We start from the raw sequence: 12,127 nt of genomic DNA on the forward strand, positions 1-12,127 counted from the left end.
TAGCCAAAGTGTGAAGATTCACTGGGAGCCTCATAGACACTATTATAACAGCCTTTAAACACAGGGTGGTGCATACCTATGATCCCAGAACTTGGGAGTTGGAGACAGGAGGATTCAGAATTCAAGGTCTTCTGTGGATATACCGCAAGTTTGAACCCAGCCTAGGCTGCATGGGACTGTCTCAGAATACAGACGAGGACAAAGAACTTTTAAGAGGTGTCACGATGAGCCCAGCCCCTCTAGGAACAGTTATTCCATTGTTAAGTTTTAATTAATTATTATTGTGTGCAGCCCTGCGTATGATATGAGAGTGAGTCACTCCTTTAGAGGTCAGGCATTCAACTCTGAGGAGCCAGAGCTCTGTGGACCCTGAGGCTCAAACTGAGGTCAGCAGGTTTTACCTGCTCCAGTCACCTCACTGGCCAGGAACAATTATTTTGAAAGTAACTACCTCAGTAAGAAAAGGAGCTTTTTATTTTTCCTTTCTGTTATCTTTATTTTTTCCTGCTGCTTTTCTCTTTCCTTCCTCCCTCCCTCCTTCCCAACTTCCTTCTTTATCCCTCTCTTCCTGCCCCTCCCTCCTTCCTTTCTCTCACCCTCTCTCCCTTCCTCTTCCCCCTCCCTTCCTTCCTTGCCTGTTGGATTACAGACCTTTTTTTTTTTTTTTAAAAAAAAAAGCTCCATTTAACTTTTGTCAGTGACTCCACAGCTTTTAGTGTAGCCGAGTCCATTTTGGATTTAGTGATCTATTAATTAAACACAAGCGGTTTCAGCATTCATCACCTTGTCTTGCACTTCCTGGAAACCAAAAAGCAAAGCAGGCTGGCATTCCCATCAAACAGGCCCTGGGCGCCAGGTCCCTGTGCGTTGGCAGTTGGCGACCCCCCTCAGGTCCCCCTCGGCTGCTCCTGGCCTGCCAATGTTTTCCACTTTTGCTCAGCCCAGTTTCAGCAGACCAGGCAGGCCCAGCTCCGTGGCCCAGGCGCAGGCACCACCGCTGGAACATGGGGCGCAAGCCGAGCCCCGGGGCTCAGGAGCTGGTGGAGGAGGAGGTGCGGACCTGCTGCGGCTGCCGCTTCCCGCTGCTGCTGGCACTGCTGCAGCTGGCGCTGGGCATCTCGGTGACCGTGCTGGGCTTCCTCATGGCGAGCATCAGCCCCTCCCTGCTAGTCAGAGACACTCCGTTCTGGGCTGGGATCATTGTAAGCATCAAGTCTGTTTGGCCTAAGCACCAGCGGGCATGCCAGCCGCATGGTGGAGTGGAGACTAACCCAGCTGCATGCGCCCCCACCCCAGCTGCACCCCTAACTGCTTGGAGACAGACTGTGGGCACACTTGGGCTCCCCCAAGTTAGACTGGGAGCAGGATTCTGGCCTTCTTCTGCCCGAGGCTTCTTGCTCCTACCAGGGCCCTGACTCAATCTACAGGGGATGCCCTGTGGACATCTTGCACAGCCTGAAAGACAGCAGGCCCACCCTGTGTGGTTTGGTCCTTGCCCCATTCCCCAGGACCAACGCCTGTATGCACAAGTAGCACAGAGTGAAGTTCATCTTGGAAAAGCAGGGTAGGAAATCCTTAAGGTGGAGTTGACACACTGGTTTTGTTAAACTACAGTTCCTTGTAGGCTTCGTGAAATCGCTTTCTAAGGCAGGGCCGAGAGTACAGCAAGCACAGTCTAATCACACAGTGTAAGGCGGGCTGAAGCTTTTCTGGCTACGGTGGAGTGCACTTGGGATTGTACTAACATTGGACATACGGCGTTACGAGCTTGTGCGTGAATTCTTGAAAGTAAAATAGATATGGTGTACGGAATACCCACTGTATGCCTGTCCTGCCAGAGATCTTCCCTGTGTGTGTACTGCCACACCTTATGGGACAGTCCTCAAGTTAGAGAAACCAGGCTGGCCCCACCCAAGGTCAGAAGCTGGGAAAGCAATCAAGGGCTGAGCTGGCTTCTCCCGAAGTCACATTCTGGCTATTCTAATACTTTATTATCTAAAGCCAGTGCTAAACTCTCAGGCTGTCTCATTAGACCCCTGCAATGGTGGGGGTGCTAAGATAAGCTCAGGGGGTAACTGTGGCAGAGTCAGAAGAATGAGCGTGGGTCCTTGGCCTTCCATCTCACCTTGATCATTATTGTTGCTGACCACACACACACACACACACCATAATTTTGTATGGGACGGAACTTGAAGACACCTGATGCATATGCATAGGCGCAGATATTTTTAAATTAAGATTATTCAAACTCACAAATCTTTGCAGAGTAATTTAAAATGTTTTAATTTGTGTACCGAGAATTCCCTTGAAATTATCGTGATTGGAGTTTTCTAAGCCAAATGATTTTTAAAAATAACCTCTCACTTAGACATACTGGATATTTTAGTCTCCTCGATGGCTGTCAACAGACTCCGGGGAAAATATCTGTCCTTGAAGGCCAGGCAAAAGGAAAGAGCAAGGAATGAAGCTGGTTTTTGAATACCAGCTTTTATTTCAATTTCAAAAAGACCAGTTCCAAAGAAATGAATTAGATAGGGAAACAAAGCTGTGTTTTAATGTTTATGGCATGACACACAAATCCTGAAGCTTGAGGAGTCAAAAGCTCCTGCGAAATTCCTGATGGCTTCCTGGGTGTGACGTGGAGAAGATTTTACAGTGGGGCGCTCTCCTTCTGTTCGTGCTCCTTCTTTATTACCAGGGTTAACTTGAAGTTCACCCACAGCATGTGGCCCTGCTTGGCTTTTCTTTCAATAGAGAGTCTGGGTAGGACAGAGACCTAGCAGAGACTGCCCCAACCCACCCAGGGAGTCTCCGAGAAGCCATGTGGGGCCATGTCTCATCTCAGCAGAATGAGGGCTGTGGGCAGTGTATTACTGTCTCTCAGACACCGGGTCCCTGTGCTTGGCTGACCACAGTGTGGTTGGTCTCCAGACACTCTTCCAGGCCGTCAGGAAGAGAGAAACAGATGGTGAAGGCAGGTGTGTAAACACCTCACCTGGTGCTGAGTCCTGGCTTAAATGCTATTTGCTGAATAACTGTGGGCAAGTTATTCAATGTCTCTAGGTTTCAATTTGAGGGTGGAGTGGGGCTGGCTGTGTGTGTGTCTGTGTGTGTGTCTGTGCTCATGAGTGCATACATGTGTTGAGGAGGAATGCATTGCACTTATACCTGGGAGGTCAGAGGGCAACATTGTAATGTCTTATCAATCACTTCTCCATTGTTTTTGTTTGTTTGTTTATTTTGAAACAGTCATTGAACTCAAATGGGCTAGACCAGCTGGCCATGGAGTCCCCAAGATGTCCCTGCTTATGGAACGGTGAGGTCACCCATTTGCAATCAGACCGATCTTTTTGGTTGGCTGCTGGGGATCAGAGTTTGAGTCCAGCCGGGCGGTGGTGGCGCACGCCTTTAATCCCAGCACTTGGGAGGCAGAGGCAGGCGGATTTCTGAGTTCGAGGCCAGCCTGGTCTACAGAGTGAGTTCCAGGACAGCCAGGGCTACACAGAGAAACCCTGCCTCAAAAAAACCAAAAAAACAAAAAACAAAAAAACAAAAAACAAAACAGAGTTTGAGTCCACATTATCTGTGTACCAGGTGCTTCACCTGAGCCATCTCCCTGGCTCTGCTTTCTATTCCTTTATTGTTTAAATTCCAGCCCTCAGGTTCATTGTGAGGAGCCAACAAGTTACTCTGTGTAAAGCCCTTGGCACAGTGCCAGCCCAGAGTTAGCCCGTGATGGTCAACCCCCTTGCTTTAGCTGTTAGGGGAACAGTTGCTGGGGGTGGTCTTCCTCAAGATCGGAGCAACTTTGGTTCATCTCCAGGGTGGCAGAACCTTCCCTTTTAAATCTCTGTGTTTCACAGATCACTTTGAGCCTCAAAGGAGGTATCAGTTTGGCCATCTCGCCTTTCTCTGTTTCCAGCCAAGGCACCATTTAGCAATCTCAGCACTGTGTGACATTAGCCTAGTACGTTCTGAATCCCTCTGGAGATTGACGATAATGAATGTGGAAAGGAGAATCTTCCCGGCGTCATTTTCCATCTTGGAGGAGTGATTCTAGTCTGGTATATGCTAAGGGACCCTGAAAAGTTGCCCTGTGCAGAAGGCAAATTACAAAACCCACTGCTGAACAGAGCCATGCCCACTTCTCGAATTCTGGCAGTGGCTCCCGGTGTCTCTTCTCTTTCAGTTCTCAGAATCTCTTCTCTTACTAACTTCAGGTGTGGACATTGATATTTCTCTAACACAATTTGGATATCTGGGCAGATCCACACAGGCTTCTCTTTGACCGGAGCCTGTGTAACTTGCTCAGTGACCTGTGCTTAGAAATGAAAGAGGCCCTGGGTGATTTATGCTCAGAGATTTCAGTCCAGTGGAATTGTGGGAAGCCAACTAGGGTACCTCCTGTTCTCTCCTGTGACTGTCTGTAAAGGTGACTCTGCTCATCCCGAATTGGGCAGATGGCTGGAACCTTTTTACCTCAGTTACCAAGGATTTCTGTATAGGAAAGGGAAAAGTTGATTGGAGCTGCAGTGGAGACCATGACATTGGCTCCGAGTCCTTAGTAGATGGCAGAGGTTGTAAATCATCAATGTTAATAAGAAGAGAGGCGATCTCTCTGAGGAGAAAAGGGCTGCGGGCAGAACACCTAGGAAGGAGACTCTCCTTGGCCTTTCTTTACCTGTTTAGTGTTTGAACCAGATCATCATTCTAGATTTTAATTTTATGTTTGGATTTTGAAGCAGGGTCTCATGTATGAGCTTTATGTAGCCAGGGCTGGCCCTGAACTCCCAACCCTCCTTCCTTCAAGCCTCACATGCCGGAGCTGTTTCAGTTCTTACGCAGTGAAGGAATCCAAGACTGTGGCAGTTTTAAGTTAGATGCCTTGGGCTTATTTTTCCCGGTTCAGTAACACTTGTTAGAGGTGTCCACATGCGTCTAAAATGTCGTTTCCACTGCTGGGGGACATCTCCAGCTGCTGACCGACTAGGGCCTTATCACATCTGACAGTAATGAACACCACCCATTAGAAAAGTAACCCCGGTGTTTTCAGAGCCTCATTCACCTCTCAGAGAACCCAGCAATGATTTACTTCCTTTGGCATCTCTGTCCTGAAGTCAACTTCAGAGCTTGCTCTCCCTCCTCTGCTCCCTGAGGGTGCTGTGATGTTCTTGTATCCAGGGCCGAATTGCCCTGTTTGTATCCACCAGGTAGACCCGGGTGGGGAGAACCAACAAAGACCTTCCTGCCTCTGCCTCCTGAGGGCTGGGATTGCAGGTGGGTGTGGCCACACTCTGACTTTCGCTGTGTTCTTTAGCTTCCTACCTCATCTCTCTGTCCATTGTCCCCATGTCCAGCCCACTGGAACTCCTAGATTTGTGTCATGGTGACCATGTCAGAGAGTTTAGAGCAGGATCTTAAAGGAATGGAGCTGTGTTTCCTGTAGTCAACATCAGTCATGAAACACACAGTATGAATCTGTAATGATTAAAGTCCCATCAGGTGCTCCAAGAACAATGCTAGACATGGTGGTACATGCCAGTAATTATAGCAGTCAGGAGGCTGATGCAGGAGGATTGCAAGTTTCAGGCCAGTCTAGACAACACGATGACACCCTGTCTCAAAACACATACACAAAGAATTTCAATATGTCCTTTAAATTTCAATATTTCAATTTCAAATTTCTCTGAGGGATTAGAAACAGGTGCGTACAGAAGCTTCAGATCTGGTTGGAGATGGACACAATGGCGTGGATGGGTTTACTGTCTATCTCAAGAGAGAATTTTATTCATCAAGAGCCTTGTGAGAATTTACTGTGAAATTTACAAGTAGATCTAGAACACATAGCAACTCGGGATGAAGGTGTAGTTATCAGTTATGATTTATAACTAGAGGAAGCTGGGCGAACAGAAGGCTGAAGTTTTCATCAAGTCGGAAAGTTAAAGGTATTGTCAATTTCCACATAAGAGTTTTGACATTTTGAAAAATTAAATCCAGAATAATATTTTTAGGAAAACGCTACACAGTAATTCATTGTTTTTTATATTGGGACTTTAATATGTGTTCCCAAACCCAACACAGCACCTCAAGAACCACTGGGAAATATTTTTTATTACATAACTGTCACAGGGTTGTTGGATCTAAGGAATAATAATTACAGGGCTGATTCAGTCCCCACGGAGTGCACACAATAGATAACTAGTAAGAAAATAATCTGATAGCCATGTGAGGTTCTCACATCAAATATAAAAATTAATTTTAATGAAAGTAGCGTGGGATATCTGAGAACTCCAGCAGTGGAAGAGTAAGGTCAGGACTGAGCAGAATCGCAAGATGTTCAGAGTTAGGGAAATTTTTGCCTCTGCATCTAGCTTTACAGAGTTCAGGTCAGAGTTCTGCCATGTGGGAGGGGGAGACGAGAAGAGAGAGAGGAGAGAAGGAGGAAGAGATAAAGAGAGAGCACTAAAGATGCTTCTTTCAATGTGAGGAGACAGTGATTCCTATATGTTTCTTAAACCCTCTATGTGTGATTATGTGCCAATCGGAATGTCCCCCAGAAGGTTAGTCTCTGGAATCATCTGAATCATCTCAGCTTTGATGTTTTTGTAAGAGGAATCCTAGTACATAGACCTTTAAGGTAATCAGAATAAAAGGGAAGTAACGTATTATTTACCCACCGAGCTATTGTATGTCCCCCGACACACAACATATGACAATGAAGTCTATTTCTCTCTCACACGTGTTATTTCCAGAGCTTCCATAGGAGCGTGACTGTGGCCATTTTAGAGGAATAGGGCCGAATGCTGAAGTGCAGAGAAACTTTGTTTGCTATCACCAAATTGTGCTCAGGGCTCCAGAAATGTTCAGAACACTAACTCGTCATTATCAAGTTGATTTATAGTGACTTGAGGCTGGAGAGATGGTTTGGCTTGCTAATCTTTCAGAGGAACAGAGGTTGGTTCCCAGCACTCAGGTCAGGGAGTCCATAACTGCCTATAACTCTAGATCCAGGGGATCTGATGTCTTCTTCTGGCCTCCTAGGTACCTGTACATACAGTTGTACACACACACACACACACACACACACATGCATACACACGCACATATACACACACGCATGCACACACATACACACACAAACACATATACACACATGCACACACATACACACACATACACACACTCACGTGCAATAAAATAAATCTTTTAAAAAATACTCAGCATCAATAGCAACCATAAAAACAGAGGAATCCAGCTACCTTACTTGCACCCTCTCACTAGACTAAATGACTCCTGGGTAGAGAACTGACTTGTGTTAAGGTCCCTGTGGGGGTGGGGGAGCAATAGGGTCACTCTGATTCTGGTGTAGCCATTCGCGATTTCCAGTACTCTGGCTGTCCACTTCTGTCTTGCTCTGAGGAAATGTCTGGGTTCCCTCCCCCCCCCCCCAACCACACACGGTGCTCTCCTTACCATTTTTATTAAGATTGCTGTCTAATCAGCTCTGCTTGCTGGCGCTGTGTCCCGAGACAGCACATAAACATGATACATACAGGCCATGCCAAAGCCAGCCTGCAAGTCTCGGTGTGTCACTGGACTTGAACTGGGTACCATTTCATTGAAAAGTATAGATTATTTTGGAAGCCTAGATCATGCCAAATTGAAGTGCTAATCACAAAAGCCAGTCAGAACGTGGCGCTGGATGGGGTCTCAGAATGTCATGGCTGTTTTATTATCCCCCTGCCCTCCTTTTCTTGGGGGATGTCCATGTGCACAAGCATGCATGCTAGTGTACGTGTGTGTGTGTGTGTGCGTGCACACGCATGTGTGCATGCACACCATGGCAAGCGTGTGGAGGTCAAAGGGCAACTTGGAGTTGATTCTTTCCTCTCACTGTGTGGATCCTTGGGATCAGACTCAGGGTTGGTGTCAAGTACCTTTACCTTTGAACCATCTTGCTGGCCATCTTCTTTGTTTTTGAGATGGGGTCTCATATATCCCAGGTTAGCCTTGAACTTCTGGTTCTCCAATTCTGGAATCATAAGCCTGTTTCACTACACCTAAGGAGAGCTATACTTCTGTTCTGTGACTTATCAGCACGCTCATGTGCGTGTGTGTGTGTGTGTGTGTGTGTGTGTGTGTTCCTGTGTCTGCTCATACCTTAGGGGAACATTTGGAGGAGTTTGTTTGTTTTTTTCCTATGATTACATCATTTATCCCATTACCTTCCTTCCTCTAATTCTTCCCATGACCCCCCTCAAATTCCTGGCCTCTTTTCCTCTTGTTACATATAGGTATATACTTTGTGTATATGTGCATACATATATAAATACAACATGTCTGTTGGTATTGTCCACGTTCAGGTTTTGTTTAGGAAGCCACATTGCTGAGGTATCGTGGGTGATGCTTCCCAGTCATTTCTAGGGGACACATAAGTCACAGCAGATTTCTTGGGCCTCTGGCTCTTGCAGTTCTTACACGGTGTTCCCCGAGACTTGGCTGCAGGAATTGTGTTGTCGTTGATGCACCCACTGCGTCTGAGCGCCCCAGGATTAGCTGTTCTCTGCATCTTGAATAGTTGTGGTTTTCTGCAATGGTCTCTCTGTGTTGCAAGAAGCTTCCTCGGGGAGGGGGTGGGAGCTACACGTACGATGGCTATAGTTCTAAGTACATAGAATGAAGTTGGAGAATATGTTGCTTTGGTGACGCAGTGGTGGTAGGTTTGGGGAGCAGTTGGTTTTGGGGAGCAGTTGCTCTCAGTGCAGTTACCGATCATGTCTTTGTCAACTTTCTGTTAAGTTAAATATCAAACAGATCCAGCTCCTGAACATGGTCGTGAGAGTAACCAGTCTCACTGGCTGCATAGCTCTTATGAGAGAGTGAACATGTGGGCGTGAGGGTGGGAGAGGGGCTGCAGCTCGGCAGGATCTGGAGTCACCTGGGAGATGGGTCTCTATGTGTGCCTGGGTGGGGGATTATTTTGATTATCTTAATTGAGATTCGAAGACAGGCCCACCATGGTTGGCACTCTTCCCTGGGTGCTGAGCCTGAGCTGTGTAATATGGAGAACACTAGCTAGTACCCACTTTGTCTCTCTCTCTGCTTCTTGGCTAAGGATGTCATGTGACTAGCCCACATGACCAGTCCATGTGACCAGTCCCTTCAATCTCCTGTTGCTAGGACTTCCCTGACATAATGAACTGTAACCTGAAACCATCAGCCAAAATAAACCCTTTCTCTTAAGCTGTTTTGCTTGGGTCATTTTATGACAGCAAAGGGAAATACATTAAGATGGTCCTCAGTGTTCTAGAGCTCAAGGGGATCCAACCCTCAGCTCACTCGTCTTTAGAGTTGGCAGCTATGGCTAGCAGTTTTTGATGACAATACTGAAAGTTCCATTGCTATTCCAATTTATAGAATGTGTTGCACATCTCCAGCTTCGTCTCCAGGCTGGACCTCTTTGCACTGCCGCCTCAGTCCAGGTGTGCTCCCGGGTGGTGCCCCACTTAGATGTAAGTCCAAGGACATCTCGTGGGATTCTGTTTGTCCATCGTGAACATCCCCAGCCAGGCTTTGCTTTTCCTTTTTTAGTGCTGTTACAAGCCTAAGCCATCTCAACACAAAGCCAGTCAGGGCGGTCAGCCCGGCTCTGTTCCCAAGTCAGTCACTAACAGGGGGCACAATCACTGCTGAGGTTCAGGAACCTTCCTGTGTCTTCTCTGGTGTGTGTGTGTGTGTGTGTGTGTGTGTGTGTGTGTGTGTGTGTGTGCGCGCGCGCGTGTGTCCCCACTCATGCACGCACACAGCCAGAAGTTGACACTGAGTGTCTTATGCAAGCCTTCTCTTTGTGAGACAGGGTCTCTCACTGACCCTGAAGCTTGCTGAGTAGGCTAGACTGACTGGCCAGTGAGTCCCAGCAACCAGTTTTCCCTAACTTACCAGTTCTGGGATTAGGGACACGTGGCCTTAGGAACAAATGGTTTTGCTGGGTATGTTGTGTGTTGGTTCTCACACTTACATGCAAGTGACTTACTCATGGAGCCACCTCTGCAGTTCTCCCCTTTGGTTTTTAGCCTAATGTTGATGTTCACCCATGTAACATCTTCAAAATTGCAGCCCCTTCCTCTCCACCACGGACAGGATTGCTCCCGAGCTGCCTTTCTCTGAGGTGGCAACAAGGCCTACAGGTTACTGGTTATCAGCAATAAAGGGTCTGTAGGAGTACTGTGAAGAACTCTGGCATCTGTCAGTGCAGAAATAAGCAGCTGGCCCCTGGCTGGGCTGCCCTCATTCTGAGAGGGGCTGTGAGTGCCCTGGATGAAGCCTTCTCAGTGACATCTCACTCCAACGCTGTTTTGAAGGTGTTTGACTCAGCGGTCACTGTCACGTTGCCATTACAGACCCCTTTATGATAAGCTGTTATCAAAGCCCTCTCCTGAGTGGAAGATGATAACAGGGGACAAGAGAAAGGGGAATTGCTGTTGTCTTAACCACTCCGATAACTAGGGAGAATGTCAGCCCCTGGTCCTTCTTCAGTGTCAGGACACGGACTCTGATTGGACCGTTAGGCCCAGGCTGCTGAACCTTATCTCCCGCTCAGCTCTGCTGTGAAAGCAGAGGCCCTGTGAGGAGAATTGCTGGCTAGAGAAGGCAGAGGTGGGAGGGAGGCAGAGTGATGTTACCTTGGGAGGGACACTCAAGGCCATGAGAAGGGTAAGGGAAGGTGTCAAGGTAAACAATTCGAGAGACTGCATGGAAGGCTGAGTTCCGTTATTGTCCATGGGAGCCCCTGTCTCAGGAGGGCTAGCCTCAGGAGCCCCTGTCTCAGGAGAGCCAGGTTCTCATGCTATCTGTCTGTCCTCTAGCCTGATTCTGAAACAGAGGGTCTAAACACTCCTGAAAAACTAGTTTATTGGATGTTTATGGAAGGCTTTTGGTCTTTGTTCATGGTTCCGAGAGAGATGAACTATAATTTTAAAAATGAACACGCTTTTGGGTAACCAAAGCAATTGTGTCCTAGAACCCTCAATAAATAATTCTCATTCAGTCATCACACCCAGTGCGTCAGAGATTCCACGCCAAGACCTCCCCGAAGCCCTGCTCCCCTTCTTTCTGCCTTACACATGCCTCACAAAAAGCCCTGTGTCTGGCTAGCCACGTTGTGGAGAGAGGCACACAGGACAGACTGCCAGCTGCTGGGGACATTAACCTCCTCACATTGAAAGAGTCTCAGACGCGAGGTTATGCTAACATTACTACTGTTTAGTGTTCACTTATAGCTGGCTCATATTTTAAAGTGCTGTCAGTCAGAGAAGCCCCTTGATATTTTTTTAAAGATCAAACAAGGTGATTCGTATTGATTGACTCTACATGCCGCATGTTGTACTGTTGAGCGATTTTCTGTCAACTGCGCAGCTCTCATGTCTGAGCCCAGGAATGTCAGACTTTCCCTGCAGTGTTTATTTCTTTCATCCCCCCCCATATACCCCTCCCTTACCCTCCCCCCTCTTCTCCCTTCCTTCTCCCTCCCTCTCTTCTTCTTTGAGATAGGGTCTCATTGGCCTGGACCTCACCAAATTCTAGGGCCAATGAACAAGCCTTAGCGATCTTCTCGCCGCTACATCTCCGTCCCAAGATTGCAAGCCAGTACCACTGCATCTGGCTCTTTCCTTGTGTGTTTGAGGGAACTGAACTCAGTCAGGCCTTGATGCTTATAGGTCAAACACTTTGCTGCCTGATCTGTCACTCCAGCCTTATTGGTAGGAATTCTTGTGGGTTTTGGATTTAGTTTTTACAAAAGCACGTAAGTAAAGGTGCTGTCCTTCATTGATAAATGAATTCTTTGTGTCTTTACTAATTTTGACTTGCCAGTTCAGCTTTTAAGAGGCATTGTGTGATAACTCAGTGTGGCCTATTTGAGTGTGTCTTCCAGGTAGTTTGGTTTTACCCAGCATTCCAATGGTTTTATTAGTTTATATATCCTTTCCTTTCACTCATCATGAAGACTCAAGCAGACTCCAAAAAGATAGGAATTCATAACGAGCCTCTATGTTTCTGCCACCCAGCTCTATAAATCATCAACTCATAATTACTCCAGTGGGCTCTGTTTCTTCTCATGCTTCATTAT

General features: G+C 47.1%; 1 protein-coding gene across 4 annotated transcripts in view; it reads left to right on the top strand.

Moving 5' to 3' along the window:
- Window positions 1–869: 869 nt before the first annotated feature.
- The window catches only part of Sspn (sarcospan), a 32,263-nt gene continuing 21,005 nt past the window's right edge, over window positions 870–12,127 (top strand). Inside the window, exons 1-2 of one of the 4 annotated variants that reach the window (XM_076940849.1) lie at window positions 937–1,052; window positions 3,250–3,316. Coding sequence is in view for 2 of the 4 variants with exons in the window: in XM_034512039.2 (XP_034367930.1) it covers window positions 1,005–1,202 (198 nt within the window). In the remaining 2 variants the exon portion in view is untranslated. Of the gene's footprint in view, window positions 1,203–3,249; window positions 3,317–12,127 lie in introns of all 4 variants that reach the window. The other 3 variants (XM_034512040.2, XM_076940848.1, XM_034512039.2) reach the window with 3 other exon arrangements.

The sequence above is a fragment of the Arvicanthis niloticus genome, chromosome 9 (genome assembly GCF_011762505.2).
Source record: "Arvicanthis niloticus isolate mArvNil1 chromosome 9, mArvNil1.pat.X, whole genome shotgun sequence".
NCBI classification, from domain to species: domain Eukaryota; kingdom Metazoa; phylum Chordata; class Mammalia; order Rodentia; family Muridae; genus Arvicanthis; species Arvicanthis niloticus.